The sequence below is a fragment of the Hydra viridissima genome, unplaced genomic scaffold, assembly GCF_058129835.1.
Source record: "Hydra viridissima isolate aposymbiotic clone 2 unplaced genomic scaffold, HvirCarnegie_v1 scaffold_13, whole genome shotgun sequence".
In the NCBI taxonomy this organism is placed as follows: domain Eukaryota; kingdom Metazoa; phylum Cnidaria; class Hydrozoa; order Anthoathecata; family Hydridae; genus Hydra; species Hydra viridissima.
The window spans coordinates 6810768-6832519 of NW_028324312.1; the positions used below are offsets into that span (position 1 = coordinate 6810768).

Consider the following 21752-nt stretch of genomic DNA (forward strand, 5'->3'; position numbering starts at 1 on the left):
TAGTAAAATCAACAATTCATTTTCTCCCAACGTTTAAAATTGGAGTTAGAACAAAATAATTCTAACCTGTCGATTAGAAGTCATGTTCAACAATTGGTCGTGCAATCTATCTAATTGTTGGCAATGCAATTCAGCCGTAGTTATTTCTCCCAGTTTAAATAGTTCAAAATGGATTATGCCTCCACAATCCCACCAAACGCACAATAACACTTTCTTTAAAGTAAGGGATGGTTTAGGAGTGGGTATAGCTCGCTGATTTGGAGAAAGCCGTTGTTTGGTGCGCTTGTGGTGTTGTACAAGACCCATTTCTCGTCACCAGTAACAGTCCTTCGTAAAAACGGCTCACTTCTTTGTACAAATGAGATGTGCAAATCGTACGCCGTTGATCTTTATTCATCTCAAATAATAGATGTGGGACCCATATACCCTCCCGAGTAAACCTTCCCGATCTCTTGAAGATGTCTTTGAACTGTTGACCAAGTAGCTAGTAGAGTGTTTGCTATTTCCCGGATACTCAGCTTGGGATTGGTTTCCATCAATGTTTTTAAAGCGTCATTATCAAAACATACTGGGCGCCCACTCCGATCGCCATCAGACAAGTCAAAATCACCATTAGAAAATTTTCTAAACTAACGTTGGCACTTATTGGTCTTCAATACGTCTCCATACACTTCACAAACCTTTTTTTACTGTGAGTGCCGCACTGAACACCTGATCGAAAATGACACAGCATGCAATGATGTAAATGTTCTTCAGTTTGTTGATCATCTGCCATTTTACATCAGAGTAATAAAAATGTTTAAATTCACTTAAGTCACTAAATTAGGTCACAGATACAACATTTTGATCTGCTAAATTCGTAATTCCTCCCTATGTGTGCCACTACTAAAATTTTATGTTCAGGCTAAAATTCGAGTGATATAGAAACCAGCCTTTATGGTTGTGGTCAAGAATAAGTGTTAGTCTAGACTACAAAGATATGAACAATATGAACATTTCCTGTAATGGAAAACTAACCCAACGATTAAATATGAAAATTGTTCAGAAGAACACTTTTAAATATAAATTTTTAAATTTAATATTCTACGTTTTTTTGTCTCGTTTTAACGGCTCTAATACAAAAACACTTTGAAATAACATCTTTTAAATATTTCAGTTTGGTTTGTTCTGACGGTTCTACCCAAGGTTGTAAAAATCTGATTCAAGAATCTTATTTATAATCTTAATTACAATAATTGTAAAAATTAATTACAATTATGGAATCCTATTTTACGTACTAAGTGTATTTAAGCCATTTTGATAAGAAATCTTAAAAAGTCTTAAATAGTTAGGTCATTATTAAGTGGGCGAAATGACGAGCAAACAAGAACATGTCGATTCAAAACTGCTTAAACTCCTGTAAAAATATCAAGATGAGTTTTGTTAATAAGAAGGAAAACGATTAAAAATTTTGAATGAACTTTTAAATCTCTATTCACTTGCCCCTTTTAACGCTAAAGTTATGCGATGATTAAAGATGTTCAATTGTTTATACTTATGTTTTTTGTTTTTTGTTTATATATTTATGCCAACATTATTTATTTACATACCATACCATATACTTAAATCTATTTTCTTGAAAATCATTTCTTATAGATTCTTAAAATAAGTATATAAAATTTTCAAAGAACTTTTATTTTCTATATGAATCAGTTATTTCTCTCCTACAAGTAAGGGATTACAATACCAAAATTTTTGACATAAATGACATGGATTTAACAATGACACAGATTTTAAAAATATTGCGTTTATTCGTGATCATGAATAAATGTAAATAAGACGATTAATAAGCGGTTGAAAAGTGATACAATTCATTTTAGCTAAATGATATATTAGGACTTTACTAAAATTAAAAGCGTGTATTATCATTTGGTATTGTTTACTGTATCTTGGCTATAAGTTTTTCCGAAGACAATGATTAGAAAGCTTTTCCTCGTACTGTTCTGTTCAGCAGTTCAATCAGATGTCTATTTACATAATCCTAGGTAACTGTAAAAAAAACAATATCTTGTGTATAAAAAAAACTTCATAAATATTGTGTACTTAAACAACTTTAACATAAATACCTCAATATGCATAAAAAATTTAAAGGAGTGATTTTAAATCAAATTAAATGAGTATTGTAGCATTTGTAAGTTTTAGAAATTGTAAGGTCTTTTAAATGTTTAAATTTTTAAGATAAGTTTTATGATAGTTCAGAAAGACTAAATTTTTAAGTTTTAATTCTGTCCAAATAAGTAAAAAGTGATTTTATAAACTTCAATTATCCAACAGAATTTTTAAATGTTTTTAAAGAAAGAAAAAATCCAAGAATAAAATTTTCATATTTTTATGATAAATAAGGAAGTGAAGAAAAAAATGCATTATGTTTTGGCTACACATTTATCACCAAATCATTTTCTTTTTGGAAATTTACTTTATGAGTTTATAAATATTTGATTGCTAACTTTTACATCTTAATTTTTAAGCACTTTTTGACAAAACATAAAAAAGTTTTTTAAAAAAAAGTTGGAGAACTTTTAATGAACCTTTGAAATCTATTCTCTATGAAAGGTGCCATAATCAAGCTTTTAAATATTTTAAGTAATCTAATAGTTATAAAAGCATCTTATACAAATAAATAATTATTTTAGGTTAAGAAATTAAGTGAAATTTTCTACCAGCATTCTTTAAAGAGGACTTTTTGAGAATTAGAAGAATAATTGAGTGATTCAATGATTAAGGAAATTTTCAAAAAATATTTCACAGTTATTATTTTAAAGTCTATGTTGTTATTTTAAATTGTATCTTACTATTTAAAATATATCTTATTTATTAATCAAATTAAATTAGAGGAAGTAACAATCGGCTTGATGAGTCTGGAAGAGAACGTGCCAATGCAAATCGGTATTTTTTTCATTACTTGTTCTTTGTATTTTATTCTCACTTTCTAGAAATGGAGGAGGAAAGAGAAAGGAGAAGAGAGAAGTAGAGCGAAGAGGAGAGTGAAAGTATAATGAAGTGTCTGGATTAAAAAATGATTTCATTTATTTAAAGTCTACTCACAGTTTAACATTGTTTATCAGTGTATCATACTCAACAATTAGTATTCTAAAACTATTACATTTCCCTTTTTTCTCATGTTCACTAAAACTGCTCAGTATTAGAGTTTCAAAATATCCAATATCTACTATCCAGATATTAAATATATTCACTGATAATTGCACAAGTTGCTTTGTTTATTCGGATGTTTATTTCTTACCAATTTGAGGAAAATAAAGTAAAAACTGTTGGAACAGTGAAAAAGTAAATAATTTGAATCAAGTTTATTCAAATTTTTGGTATCATTTTAAGTTTTAAATTTAGAATTTAAATATTTTATTGCTCACCTTAATCCATAAATTTCTAATTCAATAACGTAGGTTGTTTGATTCTCAAAATAACAATCGTGGTGGCTATAATGTTGGAAACTTGTATTACTATGAAGGATCAAAGCTGACCATTGAGTGGACAAATCAACATTCCTGTGGAGAAAAGAATTCTAATTGTGAAATTATCTTGCAGTACATGTGCGATGATCAACTTCGTGATGGAGTTCAAACCAGGTTTTTTCAATTATATTATATACATAAGAATTCATGCAATAATGATGAAATCTATATATCTTTATTGTTTCTTTACTTATTTAGATTTTTATTGTTTTTTGTTAAATTTTAAAAAATTTAAAGTGAAATGTTTGCTTAGAAAAAAAACCCTGTGTCAGCAATTTTTGATGTTAATCTTAAAAACTGTGGAGTCAAAGATATTATATAAAAACAGCTCTCAAAAGCTTAGATGAACACATTGAAAGAAAAGGGCATCTTTAAAATCTTATTTTACAATTCCATTTAGCTTTCAAACAGTAAACCTCATTATTTGGTATTGAAAAATCCAAAAATTGTTTAGTAATTAGTTCAAAACTTGATTGCCTCTGAACTTTGCATAGTTTTCAAAATTAAGTTTGTTAAAAAAAACAATTTATATTATCATATTTGTAGCATTTCATCAAATATTTGAATATTTTTTTGCTTCATTTGATTTTTATAGTGATATATATTTTCTAATTTTTTGTTTGTTTTATAAACTGTTTTTCTTTAGCACAATTCCAGAAAATCGTTTTCAATGTAAAGGGATGGAATGTAACACTGATTTAGAGTAAGGAAAGGTCTTTTAAAATGTTATTCTATAATATCCTCATGCTAAAACTGATAAAAAGTGGTAACAGAGATATTATTACATTAACACACAATCCTTTGCTTGCTTCTGGATTTCTAATATACTTCAAAATTAACAAGAGGACACTATTCTTATTTTTTAGTTACAAACGGTTTTTACAAAGAGACTGCCTGATAGAAATGAAAACCTTACAACAGTTTATCAAGTTTTAGAAGCTTATTTTTAATCATTTTTAACTAAATGTTCTCTTTAGTAAAAAGTTTATAGCAGAATATTTTGAAATTGGTTTTTTAACACTGGTAAAGTTTGGTAAAAAATGTATTTGTATTCAAACATACTCTAATTTTTATAGATCACCTGTTAGTTGGTTATGTGTCAGGATAATGTTTTTTGTTTGTAGATATGGCATGAATGAAGACTATGATTATTACATGAATTGTATATACACAATTAGAAACAAAGGACTGTTCACTGCAGATCAGGTGTGTTTTTTTTTTTAAACAAATGAAAGAATTAAACTATAACATTTTTCATTAATTTAATATTAGATTAAAAAGGTTTTATTTTCTTTTAAATTTTTAAAAGAAAAATTAAACAACTAAACTTCGTTTACAAAAACAGAAAAAATTAAAGAAAAAAAAAATTTTTTAATTGTAAAGAGTTTTTTTAGTGGTTCTTGTGTAAATATCCCAATCTAATTTATTTAATTTTCTGTTTTCATACATAACAGGCTTTAAATTTAATGTTTCTTTAGTATTTATAACTATGCTTAAGGCTTTGGCAGGAGACACTGCTCGTTACACACGTCAAAATCCTCAAGGTACACGTAGAGGTTATGAATGCCCTGAGGAGCGAGACTATTATCCTTATTGGAGACCAACACCTTGGAAGGTTTTTTTTCAAATATTTTCTATTATATAGCAATAATTTTTCAATTTATTTAGTTTTTGTCTATATTTTAAATATTTAATAATAAAAAGTAACTTTGTTGTTTATTGTATCATAGCTTTTTTGAGCTATAAGTAAGTCTGCTGCATATAGGATATAGCAGTGATGACAAATGATGTGACAATGTGTAGCATGTACCAGCAGCAAAGTGAGAATGTGAAATCAAGGTTCGTGTGTGTGCCACCAGACGGTTATATGGATGCCCTTATTGCTAATAAAGTAAATGGAATTCCAGAAAATAAGTTTTTAGGGATAACTAAAGAAAGTTGTGAGGTAAGATTTGAAAAAAAAAAAAAAAATAAGAATTAGATCTATAAATAGCAATAGTTAAAAATAGTAATTAGATTTTATTCAGGATGAGTTTTTCTGACAATAAGATTCACAAAATAACTAGCAGACCAGTTTCAGATATTTTTAAAAAAATTTTGTGCACCGAGCTGAACAAAACTGAATAACCAAGAGTTAAAAGTTTAATCGCTTTTGAAAAATTTTACGCTCATAATTTTTATGCTTATAATGCTTATTTCAAAGATTTTTTTTCTTGTTAAAAGTTGAACAAGGTAAGGTACACAGTTACCAATAGTTGTCAGAACAATCTGCAACATTACTCAACCATAACTTCAATTTTATGGATTGATTATTGAAGAGAAAATCTGAAAAAAGTGCTCAGTATCCGAAGCTGATCTTTTGTGGTCTTTTTGAACTTTGATTTTTAACACTCTTCTTTTTATTCTTATAATTTTTCTAATGACACAAACTCAAGGAAGCTGTGATAATAAGAAAAAATGTGTTCTTATCTCCAAAAGGTTTAGCAAATTTTAGATTCAAAAAAAAATTTTACATGTTTTTTTAGTGATATCACAAATTCTAACAAATGGTTTTGTTAAAACATTTTCTTTCTCTTTATGAACTGAATGATTGATTACAATTCCACTTCTTTATCAATAATATAAATCAAGATGGGGGAAGTTAAACTTAAAATTTACTTTGACTTTCCTTTCTTGATTAGTTTGAACTCTTTTAGAATGCTACTCAGTTTGTTACTTGTTATTTTCTGAATATATATAAGTAGGTTCAGATTTATATTTGTTAGATATGGGAGAAAAAGATGATTATCGTCTTCAAAGTGTAGTGTATTTTTACACTACTAACATTTAAGAAAATTTTTTAAATTTAAATTCTTATTAAATGTCAGATGACATGAGAAGTGGTTTAGTTTGAAATAAAATAATAATTTCTAGAAACTCGAGTGGCCCAGGAATTCTGGAATTAAAGCAAATTGGACAGAAATTCCAAGTCGAAAAATTGATCCTCCTGAATGTATTTTATCCCCTAAATCACGCGATAATCATAATGGAAATGGAGTTGGAGGGTATGCAAACACTTACAATTGGACAATACCGAGTGACTTCAATGAAAACTGTGTACTGCGTCTTCGTTATAACATTTCTACTGGTGACTACCCTTTAAATGCTAACTCATCAAACAACAACAATGGTCAATATTTCTTAGTTTCTGATTTTTTTAATTTTTGATTAATGTTTTAAGTTTAAATTTGAATGAAAAACCAAATACTCATGAAGAGAATAATTGATAAATTCTAATAAATTACTTAAAGATGTTCTTTAATATATCACATCTTAATCTTATTTTTCTGATTCTTATTTTAAGCTTATATTAAATTTTATTCTTCAGCAAACAAAATGAAGATTGGTACTTTGGTTGGACTTTCAGAGGAAGAAGCCACTAAGAGAGGATTTGTCTTTAACAACAATCCTGTTGTTCAACCATTGAAAACTGAAGATCCTACTTTAAGTGCTAAATTTAAGCTAAGACTAGCTATTAATACTGCTCAATATGGTCGAACATTTCAAGACAGGTAATTTAGAGTTTTTGTAATATATAATGATCTGTAATTTTTGGTCATGAATTTAAATGGTGTTTAATAGTAATTAGTTTTTTAGGAGTCATCGATTTGAAATCCGAAAGCGCCCTACTGAGTTTCAAGGAGTTCAAATGTACAACTTAAATGTCCGTGGAAAACGAGGAAATATTGTTCAAGTATATCCAGCAGTTGAATATGATTTTGTGCCAAGTCGTTTGACCCTATCTGTTGCTGATGCAATACACATACAGTAATTTTGTTTTTTGTTTCGTTCATGGTTTCATTCATTTTTACTTTTAGATTTTTTATTTAATTTAACAAATCAATAGTTTAAAACAAGTGTAGATTTTGATTTGCTCTAGGTGGACTGGATCAAATTCAAATCCTGAAAATAATGATGGACAAGGTAGAGCTGGATCAGATCGTTCAAATATTCTTGTATTAAGAGATCAAAACTACCCCGAAGGCAATCCAGGACAAGCTGTCCCACTTGAATACAAAAAAGGTCATTTCGGCAATAACTTTCCTATAAATTTGAAAACACCAAACAGAAACCTTTTAGGATTAGGATTTGAAGATTTGAAAAACCTGGCCATACTTACTCCTGGTAAATAAGAATTTGTATTTAGTTTTAAAATTGTTTTATTACTCTGTTCTCATTTTTGCTAAAACCTGGCCATACTCATTCCTGGTAAATGAGAATTCGTATAAAGGTTTAAAGCTGTTTTATTACTCTGTTCTCATTATTCTTAAAACTTTCAAGTTAAAACAATATGAATAAATTTATGAATGTTTTTGTAATGTTATTTATAAAGTGATTTTATTCATGGTGTTATTTTGTAACAGAAGTAAGTTGTCCTTACAAAGATGCTTATGGTAAAGCCATTTAACAAATTGATTTATATTTTAAATCATAGATAAGTTCGGAGTTTAATTGAAATGTTTTGGTAAAATATCAAAAAAAGTTTTGCGCATTATAGGTCAGTACGGTGGTGAGCTATCACAACTGGACGACGCTGGAACCTATTTTGATTTAGGCCCTCGTAAAATTACAAGTAATGGAACTGGAACGTATCATTACATGTGCACTAGAAATAATAATTTTTCAAATCGTAGTCAAAAAGGAAAACTTATCGTGAGGGCGGCCAAGATGTATGCTGCGCAGATTGGGTTTAGTGGTGGCGCAGTAACGATCGATAACAAGTATAAATTATGTGTTATGCAAATTTTCTTAAACGCACTTTAAAGCGTTTAGAGTTTGCAATGATATCTGTTGCAATTTTAACTTATTCTATTTTATAGTCAACAAGGTGTTTGGGTAAAACCTGGTCAGGTTGTAGGTGCAGTTCAAATATCTGTAGAAGAGTGGCCAGCAGAGGCTGGGCATAAAATTGTTGAAGCAAATGGTATGGTTTTGATTTGTTACTATATATAATTGAATACATCGTTTAATTTCAATCAGCACCGAACGTTTTTGCCATTTTATTCACTTTTTTTAGGAGGAGCAGTAAATGTGGGCAATGAAGACGGAAGCAACTTTTTGCAAGTAACTCCTTTTGGTATACTTGCTAATGGAAGTGAAGTGACAATCAAAATGAAAGTATTTAAAGATGATGCGACTATTTATCGCTCTCAAGATTTTAACAATTGGGAAAAAGTTCCAGTTACTTCTATAAAAGATAATGTTGCTCAGTTTCAAGCATACAAAGGTTAGCGAGGCATTCAATTCTCGATTTTTTCTTTTCACTTCAACTGTTCGTTTTTTTAAATTCATTTTTTACTTTTAGGCGGTGTTTATATCGCCCGAGACAGCGGTAGCACTAAAACAAGAGATACCATTATTGGTGTAGTTGTTGGTTTTGGCATCTTTGCTATTTTGGTTATTGGCATTGTTATTTACTTGAAAAAACATCCAGGGGTATTACCAAATTGGCGAAATTTAAATTTGGGTCTTAAAAGTCGTATTTAAGTTGCAAGCATTCGCATTTTCATTTATTGTATTGGTAGGTTCAGCTTTTGATCGGTTAAACAAAATCTCGTAAAATGAATCTATAATTTGTTACCAAGATTTTAAGCGAGACAATGATTTTTTTTTTTCCCCACACTTTAACACTTAATATATACTTTCTTTAAACCTTTTTAAATATTTTATGTAAAATTTATGTAAAAAAATTGTAATTAAACTTTTTTTCCGAATACGTTTTTCGACAAAAATATATATTTTTAGGTAACATACTTTTCATGATTATCTTTTACGTTAAAAGACAAATACTTCAAAAATAATAAAACTTATGAACAGAAAAGATTTAATATTTTCACGAAATTTGTTTTTTTAATTGGTAGTATTACAATTTTACATATAATACCTCTACGTTATTTTAAAATTAAATTAGATAATTAAGAATTATTACAAAATATCAGAAATTAGAAAATAAAAAGTAAAGAAAAAAGATGTTGAAATGCTGAAATTTTTCCAGCGAAAGATTTCAAAATTTCTAAATTCATTGAACACGAAATCAGGACCGTTTTAACAAGTTTGAGCATTAAACTTGCATATTTTTGGCCTCCTAATCCAATTACCCTAAGGCCTTGAATAGTCGTCCCTTCTGCGTAGAAATTTTGGAAAATTTCTTCAACTCATAAGGTTCCTAGTAAAATATCTAGAGTTAAATATCTATTCTGCATTTTATAACTATTCAAAATCTATTCTGCATTTTTTAACAATACAATATCTATTCTGCATTTTATAACTATACATGAGCTGAAATCTAAATTGTGAACATTCTTGGGCTTGGAGAAAACCGGTTTTCGGTTTTTTTAAATTGAAAATCGGTTAAAAAGAATACCATATAATAAAGTAGCTGTCACTTAAAAATTACGTTTTTTGTTTAAGTAATATTATAGGAAGATTAGTGTATCCAACAGATCAAATTTCATTGAAGAACAGAAGTACAGAAATCACCGGCGATTGAAAAAACTCTGGCTTTCTGTTGGTGCAGGTGGTATTGACGCTTGAGTATTTAAAATATTTTTCCATTTTATGTTAGTGATACTAAACATTTTAGTTCAGTTTGAAAGGATGAAATAAAACTGTCTTTGATTGCTTTTCCACATACTTTTGCAACCAGCAAGATTGATATTGATTGCTGCAATTACTGCACTAAAAATGGCGATCCTAATGCTGTTGTTATCAGCTCGATTTAATTTTCCTTCATATCCTCATTTATAATTGGTTGCGAATCTGGATCACTAAATAATCTTTCAGCTAAAATTGTTGCCAAGGAGCCGCCTTAGGCGTATGTATATTATCGTAGCCGCCTTAGGCGAGTATGAATTCCGCCGACTCTCTTTTAGGAAAATTTCCACTTTGGAAAAATATATGCAATATAATTGATTTTTTATTTCTGAAATTCTTATTTTCAAAGAATTATAAAATCTATTTCCCAAACTTGTACAGTTTTGTCTCATTTCTGCCGTGAGAAAAGTTGATGTGGTTTTCCTTAGTTCTTTTACAGGCTTCTTCTGCTGGCTTAAAGATTTGAATAAATTTAGCAAGATAGAAAAATTTAGCAAGATGGAAAAGTAGTTGTATAAATCTTCACGCCCTTTTTCTTCCAGTGTTTTTATATGCGAACTTTAAGTCGCACAAATCACTCCATCATAGGTATAAGGGAGTTCAATCTGGTTCTACAGTCTAATATCAGTAAAAGTTTTTTCTCTTTTTTCTCTTCAACGTATCGTTGCAATAGGTCGTTTCTTTCTGGAGATTTTCTGAAAAATCTGATTATCTTTCTTGAGTTTTGCAATACTTCATTTATGTTTGTACCTTCTAAATTGTATTCCATTTGATTATTACAGACAACATCTATATTTAAATTATGATCTCCAAAAAAGAGTTAAACTGATTTTGAATTTCCTTATCAGAATCTGATAATTCATCAATTGGCTTATCGACTACAGACACTTTTTTGTAAAAAGTGTATAGAACCGCTAAATGATTAGCATGGTTGATGCAAAATTGGTTTTCAATTCCATTTCATCGTGCTTATTTTTTCATAATCCTAGCTCCATCTTCTGTTTCAATATATGACTAAATTTGATACCGTATTCCGTCAGTTTTTGTTCAACTTTTTTGATTGAACTTTGTTGAATCACATGAACCTTTCTATTAAATCCTAACTTACAACATTCCTCTTGAGAATGTAATCTTACATTTAAAATACCTTTGAAATAAAGGGGTTTGAGTCACATTCCAGTTTCCAAAAAAAAAAAATGATAACATTGAAATTAAGTTATTTACGTCTAAGAAAAAAAATTTGGTTGTTCATTTTTTTCTTGCTTCTCATAAATCAGCATTTGAAATCCACAATTATTTTCCTGTTAAAAATGTTAAATATTTTTTTGAATAAAGAGTTCTATATTTTATAACCATTTTTTTTTTTTAATTTTCATAGAAATTACCAATGCCATTTTTTCTTTTCTTTTCTTTCTTTTTTTTTTTAAATAGTAAGCTGTTTAGCTAATTAGATTTTTCTCCTGAAAAATGGAAAAAGTATTCAAATGCAATTACCCAGAAAATAAAAAAAGTTTCAAAATGTATAACTTCATAACATATATTCATATTCATCCAAAATACTTTGTTAAGTTTGTATAATCAAAATATTCTGAACACAGACGTTGGTTAAAGGATTTCAAAATACCAAATCAAGCCTAATGGTATTAACAGGAAAACTTTCAATCAGGCCTAATGATATTAACAGAAAAACTTTCAATCAGGCCTAATAAATATTAACAGGAAAACTTTGCATATATTTCAGCCCAATCAGCATGGATGACAGATCCCTTCCCCTTTTTCACTTCATACATATAGTGCAAAGATTGCCTAATGGCCTTCATACATATAGTGCAAAGATTGCTAATGGCCCAATGATATTAACAGGAAAACTTTCTGCATGCTGTGCATAAAAAAAATGTACAAAGCGAGTTTCAGAAAAAATCCGCCGAATATATCACAAAAGTAAATTGATGTTTTTGACATAGGAGCCCGACGCAGATAAAAAGAGGGGAATGATTTCACATGGCCTATTCTTTTTGATTTCTTTACCATCAGAATTTTTTTATTTAGTCGCACAAAAGTCAAGTGTTCAAAAATTTTTCTGCGAACCAAGAATTTCAACTAATGACCTTGCTCAGGTCCAGCTTAACAGGTTTTTCCAATAAGGTTTATCCGATTCTGGTATCGTCAATTGGCCTTAACCATCAACTAAGTATCAAAACCACGAATTGTTGAGCCGAACTTTGCTTTAAAATTTCCCTGCATTGGGAAACAAAAACCTAATTCAAAGATTGTATGTGTATAAGCAAAAGCAATCACCTTGTGGTTCATTGCAACTGTCAAATCTGATTGAAAAGTTTCTCCTCAAATAGAAAGTGTGTTTTGCTTACTTGGTCAAACTTGGAGTTGATAAAGATGGTGGCTCTTAGAAAGTTCTTGACAAATATTCTATGTGAACTTCAGTCATACAAGCACAGACCGTTGCCTATGGCGCAACATTGACTCATGAAATCCCTCTAGTTGTGAATCATTAAGAACAATTGGCTCCCTCTTAGGATAATTTCAAGCATTCAATGTTGCTGGAGGTAATGTAAAACAAGTCAAAAAGGTTTGAAAATGTGATCCATGAGTCGATTATCTGGACCCAGCAATTTATTGATTTTATAACTCGTTTCACCAATAGAGCTGGATCTCCTTCTTAGCGTTGTAAATCATTTGTTTTAGATGAAAGATGTCTAAGAAAATGTACAATAATTGTTAGTAGCACTCTACATCCAGGAAGAGGAGGTTAGTATGATGAAAACCAATGTCACATTGATGAAGAAAAATGACGACTGAATCCAGCAAATGACAAAACAAGACTCAGCTTTCCCAGCTTTTAATTTCTATGGCCCCAATTCTCAACACTATTGTAAAAATGCATACTTTTTCAATGGTGTCTTGAGCGAAATAAAGAAAAAAAATTCAAACTTTATCATTTTTTGGAAACTGGAAAACATGAACTCTGTATAGGTGGTTTTCTTGAGTCATGATGTCAAGCGGTGAAGAATAAGTGCATTAACTTATAAATAATTTTTTTATCATAAAAAGTAAACCACTTTGTGTTTTTTTTTTGGAGCAATAAAAAAAAGATTTTTTTCCGAAAATTAAAAGCGAAATACTGGATTTTTGGTTTTTGTATTTTAGATGATTTCTCAACACTCAAAAAAACCTGTCTTGGTTATTAAAATCTTGCTTTTAAGGGATGATAAGTCCTGGAGCTCTACGTAATCACAATCTAGGCAAAAAATTAAAGACTGTTGTAAGATAAAATTTGCTGTTTATAACTCTTCAGGTGCTAGTTCCAGCTCAAATTGTAAAGGGACAAATTCCCCTTCCCCTGCCGTCACTCCTAAAAAAAACTAGAAAAAAAAAAAAAAAATTGCAAATGGAATATTATTCTACCATCTTTAATGGTAAGACCCGATGAAAAAACTAGTTTGTTTAAAAGATCTAAATTTTAGTCGTTGTTTTTTTTTTTTTTTATATACTTATATATATATACAACAATATATTCATTTTAAAAAGAATTTATATTATGTCCAACAATCTTATTTCTCGTGCATGCGCAAGTTTACTTTAGTGTTTGGTAAAAAGATTAATAAAAAAAAAAAAATTAAAAAAGTTCTAAAGATTCTTAAAAATCAGAAGCTTTAAATTTTAGCCGCAAGTGACATTAAGGTTGCGATTTCTCCAGAAGGACTTGTTTTTTTAGGAGGTTCGATCCGTATTAAGTGTTTGTCTGATTCAATTAAAGGGAAAATTGAACTGCTTGGTTTAATTTTACGTCTGCGAGTAAAAAGCTCTTGAATACTTTCCTCTTCATATGGATTGTGAAATTTCGGGGATTTAGTCTTCAGATTCTTACGTCCTCGGTTCACCTGTGTTGAAGCTACTGATCGTTTTTTTACAACTTTCGATTTCGGATCTGATAATACCTCATCCACACCATTCACAAATTCTTCGTCAACAAGATAAAGTTCATGACGAGATTCAGCCGTACACAGCGAGCAATCCCGAACCTTAAGTATGTCGAATATTGGTTTGTAATAAAAAGATTTACGTCTTAAAAATCAAACTTATCATTAAGCAACCAAGTCAGCATGCAACCTTAAAATCAAATAACGAATAAATTGAAGCGTCTAGCAATCTGACAACTTTTTTAACTAACCTCGCATGGTTGATGCGCTACTTGGCTCCAAACATGACACACAAAATTTTCAAAATATTGGTAATTTAATGCACATATTCGACCTTGCCAAGATACATAACCTAAATTAAACGAGTTTTAAAGATATTTTCAAAACGATAAGATAAATTAACTAAAAAAAAAACGTTATTTAAATTGCCTTTCACATCCAATACAACTATAGAAGGAACCCCGACAATCCCAAATAGCTCAGCTGTTGTTGGTAGGGAGAACGTGTTGACAGACACTTTACGTCGAATGAGTAGACTTTCAATGTTTTGTTCACAGGTGCATAAATGACGAACAGATGATAATTCTGACCACCCATTTTGGCTGTATGTTTCCTGGAGTTTCGATAAGTGAGATTTGGAGGATTCGCCACTGTGCGTGCAGCAAGTTACGAATGCAAACTAAATATATAGGCAAAAGGACCTATTCAATCATAATAAGTAATGATAATAATAATAACAATAATAACAATAAAAATAATAATAATAATAATAAAAATAATAATAATAATAATAATAATAATAATAATAAAAATAATAATAATAATAATAATAATAATAATAATAATAATAATAATAATAATAATAATAATAATAATAATGATAATAATAATAATAATAATAATAATGATAATGATAATAATAATTACAATAATAATAATAATGATAATAATGATAACAATAATAATGATAAGAATGATAATAATAATAATAATGATTATAATGATAATAATAATAATGATAATAATAGTAATGATAATAATAATGATAATAATAATAATGATAATGATAATAATGATAATGATAATAATGATAATAATAATAATGATAATAATAATAATATGATTGATAGCAATATAAATAATAGCAACAAGTTACGTTATGCGGATTTTCGTCAGCATATTTCGTTAGAAATTTGAGCATGCGGACAGACGGTCGACACCTAAAAAAAAAGATTTACGCCATTGTATTAATGTCACAATGTTAAAAAGCCCAAAGCAAAAGAAATAAAATGAATAAAGAGAAAGTGGACGCGCGTTACGTGCTAAATTCTAAAAATATGCTATAAACGTTACCAGTTTGTCCAAAACAAAATAAATGTTGGTTTTCCGAACTTTTCCACTACAGGTTTCCATTCTAAGCTTCTAATCTCGACACCTTCAGCTGTTGGCGCAGAAATACCTTTTGGTATAAAACCACGATAGGGGATCGGTTTTCCAGGTTTATCATATTTCCGGCCGGAATCGTGATTTAGTGTTTCGTCGTAATTACAACAACCTGACTGTGGATATCTGATTAAAAAAAAAAAAAACAATAACAAATTAATGATCTTAAAATAAACTTATTTTTAAACAAATGCACAACTTCACATCTCTTCAAAAAGAGATTCGCAAATACACATCTTTTAAAGTCATTAAAAAAAGCAACAACTGTTACTTTCAAAAATGAAGACGTTGAAGCGAAATAAGTAATGAAATCTTACACTGCCCCCTTTATGTGACTCTCAAAGTAACAGAAAAACGAAAAGGGAAGGAACTCCTCACTACTTATACTAATAGCGTTAGAACAAGGACTGCTACCCACAGGATGATGAGTTGTTGTGACAACATTAATCAAACGTGTTTTAGTGTCACATGGGAACTGAAGATAAAAATCAAAAAATTTTCGTTAACCATGGTTTTGAAAATGTTGAGCATAAAATCTCTAGACTTTTGCATTTTCGAAATAGTTCAATAAATAACAAAATTTCTCAATCAAAATTATAAGTCAAAAGCAAAAAAACCTCAACAACTGCACTGTTGTTATGAATTGATAAATCAGGACCATATTGCTTGTTGTCTATAAGTACTTGAAAACCACTCGCAACAGCGTCTTCGTCATGGCCAGGGAAATTCCATGATAACGCTACTTTTATTTGACCTAATCAGGTTAATCATGTTAATAATTAATGATAATAACAATAATGATGATGATGATGATGATGATGATGATGATGATGATGATGATGATGATGATGATGATGAAGATGATGATGATGATGATGATGATGATGATGATGATGATGATGATGAAGATGATGATGATGATGATGATGATGATGATGAAGATGATGATGATGATGATGATGATGATGATGATGATGATGATGATGATGATGATGATGATGATGATGATGATGATGATGATGATGATGATGATGATGATCGTAATGATGATGATGACAATTACGACGACAACAATGAAAATGATTATAAAACTACAATAATGAAATGTGTGATCACCATCATAATTTAATAAATGAAACATAAAAATACAAAATTACACTAAAATAATAAGTCAATAAAAAGAACAATAGAAGTAAACATCTGCAAAAAAGTTGAATGCAATTTATCAATAAAAAAATATCAAACAAACTACACAATGACTGCTGAAGCCATTTCCTCAAAAACAAAAGAATCGAAAAAGGAGCTTACCTGTATAACTTTTTATTTCTTTCATGGCTTGTTTAATTTTTGAATCAACTTTAGCTATAGTATGGAATAGACGAGTTAATTCGTAGTCTCGATCAGCTACTTGTTTTATTACCACTGTGCTACGCAAGTTGTTGACCTCTCGACACAATCTATAATTTTAAAAGTCATCATTTTAAACTCAACTTTTTAGGTAAAATTTATATAACACAATACCTTATGAAACAAAAGAGTTTTTCTCACATGATAACTTTAAACTCACCTATCTCTTGCGGAGATGAGATTTTGGAGTAATTCTTCTAAAAGAACTCTTTCTTCCATTCCAACTATTTGCGCACTGATAGCTGGTGGGTTGGGTGGATTAGCTGCCTTTGTGCGCAGTGGTAAAGAAAAAACACTACTGCAGTCAGCTAAAAATAAAACAGCCTTTTTATTTTCAGGTTTCATTTAAAAAGTTTTACCGTGATCAGAGAGAGTAAAAAAATGGTGTGCTTCTTAACATCAATAATAAAAGGGTAAATCCTTGATTGTTAACATTTAAAAACACACAATTATTCATTTTTTATTTTCTAAAACTATTTACTTAATGTGTGTGTGTGTGTGTGTGTGTGTGTGTGTGTGTGTGTGTGTGTGTGTGTGTGTGTGTGTGTGTGTGTGTGTGTGTGTGTGTGTGTGTGTGTGTGTGTGTGTGTGTGTGTGTGTGTGTGTGTGTGTGTGTGTGTGTGTGTAGAGTTACCAAACTCTTGTGTTTCATTTCTCTACAAAAATGGTCAATAGTGTTGTTATAGTTTTATCAAATTTATTCGAAAATATCCCTAACACAGAGAGCACGCAAAAAAAGATGTTTATAAATTATTTTTAATAGAAAAATTTTGTAAATAGATTTATAAATTCTCATATTTTTACGAATGGTTAAACATTCGTAAAAAAAAATTCGTGTTTACATAATCTGAAATGCTGAAAAAGAATCAGGACACCAGAAAACCCAGGGTTGGCTATTCAAAATAACGGATAAAAAAAATATTAAGCTCTACTTTGAAATTGATCGATGAGGTGAATTTCCAAATATGTTTGAAAACTAGAATTTTTGAATTTATTACAGTGTTAATACCAAACTAGAAAAATAAATAAAGTTTTAAATAGGAGAAATGAAATTTTTTATCTTTAAATAATTTTTCTGATAAACATTTGTTTTACTTGCACTTTTAGGAGATTAAGGGGAAGAAGATTAAGGATACTCAACAGGTTGCTGATATGATGAAATCTTTTTATCGTTATCAGAACATGTACAGAACATGTCACTAATTAGAAATTCGACCACTTAACACATATAAAATTGCACTCACATTTATTGCCAAATAATATTTTTTTTTTCTGAAATAATGTACATGTCTTAAATTAAATTTAAATTTATTTTTGCCATTGTTTATTAGTGTTTAAATATGCAATATAACTATAGTGTATTTTATAATATAGCTTCATGCTTTTTGAATACTAATAAACAATCGCAAAATAAATTTAATCCAAATGTCATCAGGTAAAATCTTCATTGGCTATACAATCAATAATAAGGACAACACGTAAGAGTTTGAAATTGGACTCTATGAACCAAAGAAACTTATTATGTCTTGATTTCATTTGTTATATTGTTAGCTGTTAGATTGACAGCCTTGGCATCAAACTTTAAGTGTAAAAGCACTTGATATAGCAATTATTAACTTATATTTGTAAAAACTTTCCTGAAAATAAAGATTAGCACCATTAAACGATAAAATTTTTTTATGTTATAAAAATTTTATTTTCATTTCTCAACTTTTTTTCTATGGAGTTTTAGTCGATTTTTGCATCGAACAGCTCAAATAGATGTGTGTGGTTTTACCTAACTTTTTATTATTTTGCGAATTTTATTTTGCAAAGCTTGATATTTTTCTGTGAAAGTATAGGAAAAATATTGTAGTTATTACATATGAAAAACATTACATACCACTTGTTCTTTGGCTAATGGATGTATTTTTGTTTATACAAATGAAGACCACACTGGAAAAACGATCAAACTACATTTTTGCTTTTTTTGGGTTTTTGCCCCTGTTATATTCGGCTGCAGTTTAACTATATAATAATTGACTATATAATTAGAAAACCGATCAAAATACACAGATATTTAACTTAACAAATAAGTGAGCTATGGTTTGAGCTATGGTGTTTTGAAGTTTAAAATCTAAGTTACTCAAAACAATAAAAATGTAGCTTGATCGTTTTTCCAGTGTGGTCTTCAAATATATACCGTTTGTTTTATACCTATAATTAGCTACAGCCATGAAAAGCATTAAAAGTAACAATAAACAATTAAATTTAGCGGGTTAAATAATAGCTACACAACATTCTACTTTAGTAAAAACTTCATTAAACTATGATCCCGTTTTTCAACCAGGTAAGGTGCTCAAAAATATAATTGTTCATAATCATACATTATCAAAGCATTGACAAAGAAGAGTAGTATTCAACCATGCAAGAAGAAGATTCTGCTACACACACATAGAAGTCAACTCTTTACTCAATTATATGTTTTCTTAAATTGTTATTTAAATTTGAAAAAACAACTTGTTAATTTTTTACTACTCAATTTTTTTTTTGCATCTTTAAAACAATCTTTCACCCTTGTTAATTAATTGTAATTTACTAATAAAAAAAAAGCAAATAACCTGGCAACAGGTCAACCTGTACTACAACATTGTACATATCACATGGGTTTATTCCAGCCAAACTATCTTCATAAACTTTATTTGAAAGAGGTCCATGAGCAATAGCTAAAGGATGGTTAATGACTTCACTAGCTGTTACTTGGAACACACCACTCTGTGCTGGAGCATAATATACCTAAAGCGTTATATAATTTTTTAGGACAGGATGCCATCTTGAAGTTTTTATGAATATTTACAAGAAGAACAGTTGTCTTACCCAATAGTTTGCAACTTGAGCATTTCCTTTTAGAGATGGTATTTTCCAGCATACTTTAATACAATTTGCAACAGGGGTTTTAATTCGACATACCTCCGGCTCACTTGCACCAGGACATGTAACAAACAATTCCTTTGAAAATTCACTGTTATACCCAGTCTTTACACTAATTGCCTGTCATTTAAAAGTTAAATAAACATAAGAATTTGATAAAATAATACGAATAAAATTTTAAAAACGAAAATATTAGAAATAATTTAATAAATTTCTTTAATACTTTAATGGGTTTTTGCTAAATTTTTCAAAAAGCATGAGTAAATAACTTTTATAACTTTGTATTAGAAAAATAGCAGCCTGATTAAAATTTTGTATTGGAGTTTTGTTTATAGTGTCATGCAACAGACCATACAAATCTAAATTTTGCAAACACGAGGAGACATTATTCTCTACAAATAGTAATATTTAATGCATACTGACCAAACATTTGCATAACATAGTAAAACATAAATTAATAAGTAATTTCAGCAAGTTCACCCTTCTTTGCATTATTTTTTATTTTTTTGTGAAATAAATCAGAGTGATATAATTTAGGTTCTAGATTGAAGGAAAAAATGATTAAAAAGTATCAGGACATACATATAAAAAATAATTCCTGAACCCAATGATAGCAGACACTTTTTAGGCTCATGCCGTTTAAAGCATTTTTTCTGTAAACAATCCATGACTTAATGATTGCAAGATCCAACAAATGGAAAAAAAACCCAAGTACCACTTTTTGGATCTCAAAGGTATGCTGTTTCTCCCCAGAGCGCTATCCAATAAATCTACTCTTCCCATATATTTCTTATATTCTTGGAAAATAAATGGACAATGTATACTGAATTTTCTTTTTTGATTTATCATACCTCAAGACTTCAGTTATAGGGAGTGTTCAGCATAGGTGGATAGAAGAGTTACAGTCTAATTATCCTTCCACAGTACACAACTCATAGCAACATCAACTACCTATGGGCACTGATTTCTTCATGAAATCTTTACGTTTTGGTAAATTATTCTTTTGAATCCTGTTTTGTTGTACAGTTCCCTGTGTAAACTCTTTGTTGTGCCAAAAACTAATGATAAAGAAGTGTTAAAACTGTTAAAATGTACAATATGGTTTATTACTCTCAGCACTACTAAAAGCCATGTTACTTTTTCTCCATATTAATCAATGAAATTATCTTCCTCATCCTCGTCCTAATTGTCATTCTCCTATTGCAAGATCCTTACAATTTCAACTGCATTGTGGTACTAGTCATTGGAATCATCATCATCAAGACCATCTTCTAATAGCCAGCCACTTTCTAAACACTCCAAGTAATCTTCAATATCCCACTCATCTAAATTTTTCTACAAAACAATATACATTGAATATAAAGTAAATATAAATATGAAGCTCATCACTATTACTGGTAAATTTCTTGATTTGTAAAAGCAACAGATCAAAGCCTTCAACTAAAATAGGATTCTAGCTGTGGTCACCCTGAAGAAATGCAAGAGACTGATTTCTTATTCTTATTACTTTTGTATTGTATTACCCAGTATGGTTCAACATTTAAACAGATTGGTATATGCATGGTTATTGGTGGGAGATTATTGGCTGAGATTCATTGCTTCTATATGTTTTATTAAAAGAACGGAGAGGGCAACAGTTAGATAAAGTGCCAAAACATAACAGTTAGATAAAGTGCCAAAATGTTTTCTTCATAGATCAGAAGTGAAACTACTGCATGGTGATGTAAATTTCTGTCACATGATTTTGAGAATAGTTTTTACAGTATTCAAAACAAATTCTACAGAAAATAATAGAAACATTGTAACAATCCTTAAAAATGAATTTAGACAGGAAAATGTCTTCATTTTCCTTAAAAATATATTCAAGAAATAATGTATTTTTTTCTAAACACAGCAAACAGCCGAATGACAA

At 29.4% G+C, this 21752-nt stretch overlaps 2 protein-coding genes across 6 annotated transcripts in view; one reads left to right on the top strand and one right to left on the bottom strand.

Annotated features, from left to right (window-relative positions):
* Positions 1-1785: 1785 nt before the first annotated feature.
* Positions 1786-9389, top strand: LOC145194611 (protein DD3-3-like). The gene is made up of 15 exons (XM_090070444.1): positions 1786-2024; positions 2872-2925; positions 3441-3623; positions 4156-4212; positions 4634-4715; positions 5008-5124; positions 5275-5454; positions 6423-6678; positions 6877-7060; positions 7146-7316; positions 7429-7673; positions 8047-8269; positions 8369-8472; positions 8566-8775; positions 8854-9389. Exons 1-15 carry the CDS (start codon positions 1954-1956, stop codon positions 9033-9035), a joined length of 2319 nt encoding a protein of 772 aa, XP_089926570.1. The 5' UTR covers positions 1786-1953; the 3' UTR covers positions 9036-9389.
* A 4289-nt stretch (positions 9390-13678) lies between these two features.
* The window catches only part of LOC145195298 (uncharacterized), a 56924-nt gene continuing 48850 nt past the window's right edge, over positions 13679-21752 (bottom strand). For all 5 annotated transcript variants that reach the window (XM_090070898.1, XM_090070896.1, XM_090070897.1 and 2 more), the window contains 11 exons: positions 19787-19960; positions 19531-19705; positions 17091-17238; positions 16832-16980; positions 16141-16277; positions 15841-15998; positions 15434-15649; positions 15237-15300; positions 14510-14759; positions 14332-14432; positions 13679-14182 (listed from right to left, as the gene is read on the bottom strand). In XM_090070898.1, the coding sequence (XP_089927024.1) occupies positions 13814-14182; positions 14332-14432; positions 14510-14759; positions 15237-15300; positions 15434-15649; positions 15841-15998; positions 16141-16277; positions 16832-16980; positions 17091-17238; positions 19531-19705; positions 19787-19960 (1941 nt within the window). In that variant the 3' untranslated portion in view covers positions 13679-13813. The remainder of the gene's footprint in view (positions 14183-14331; positions 14433-14509; positions 14760-15236; positions 15301-15433; positions 15650-15840; positions 15999-16140; positions 16278-16831; positions 16981-17090; positions 17239-19530; positions 19706-19786; positions 19961-21752) is intronic.

Excerpts from the sequence above, each read along its gene's own strand:
- LOC145194611 (XM_090070444.1), top strand. The coding sequence starts at position 1,954 with ATGATTAGAAAGCTTTTCCTCGTACTGTTCTGTTCAGCAGTTCAATCA. Across the intron at positions 6,679-6,876 it reads CTCATCAAACAACAACAATG|CAAACAAAATGAAGATTGGT; the intron begins GTCAATATTTCT and ends TTTATTCTTCAG. Across the intron at positions 7,317-7,428 it reads GCTGATGCAATACACATACA|GTGGACTGGATCAAATTCAA; the intron begins GTAATTTTGTTT and ends GATTTGCTCTAG.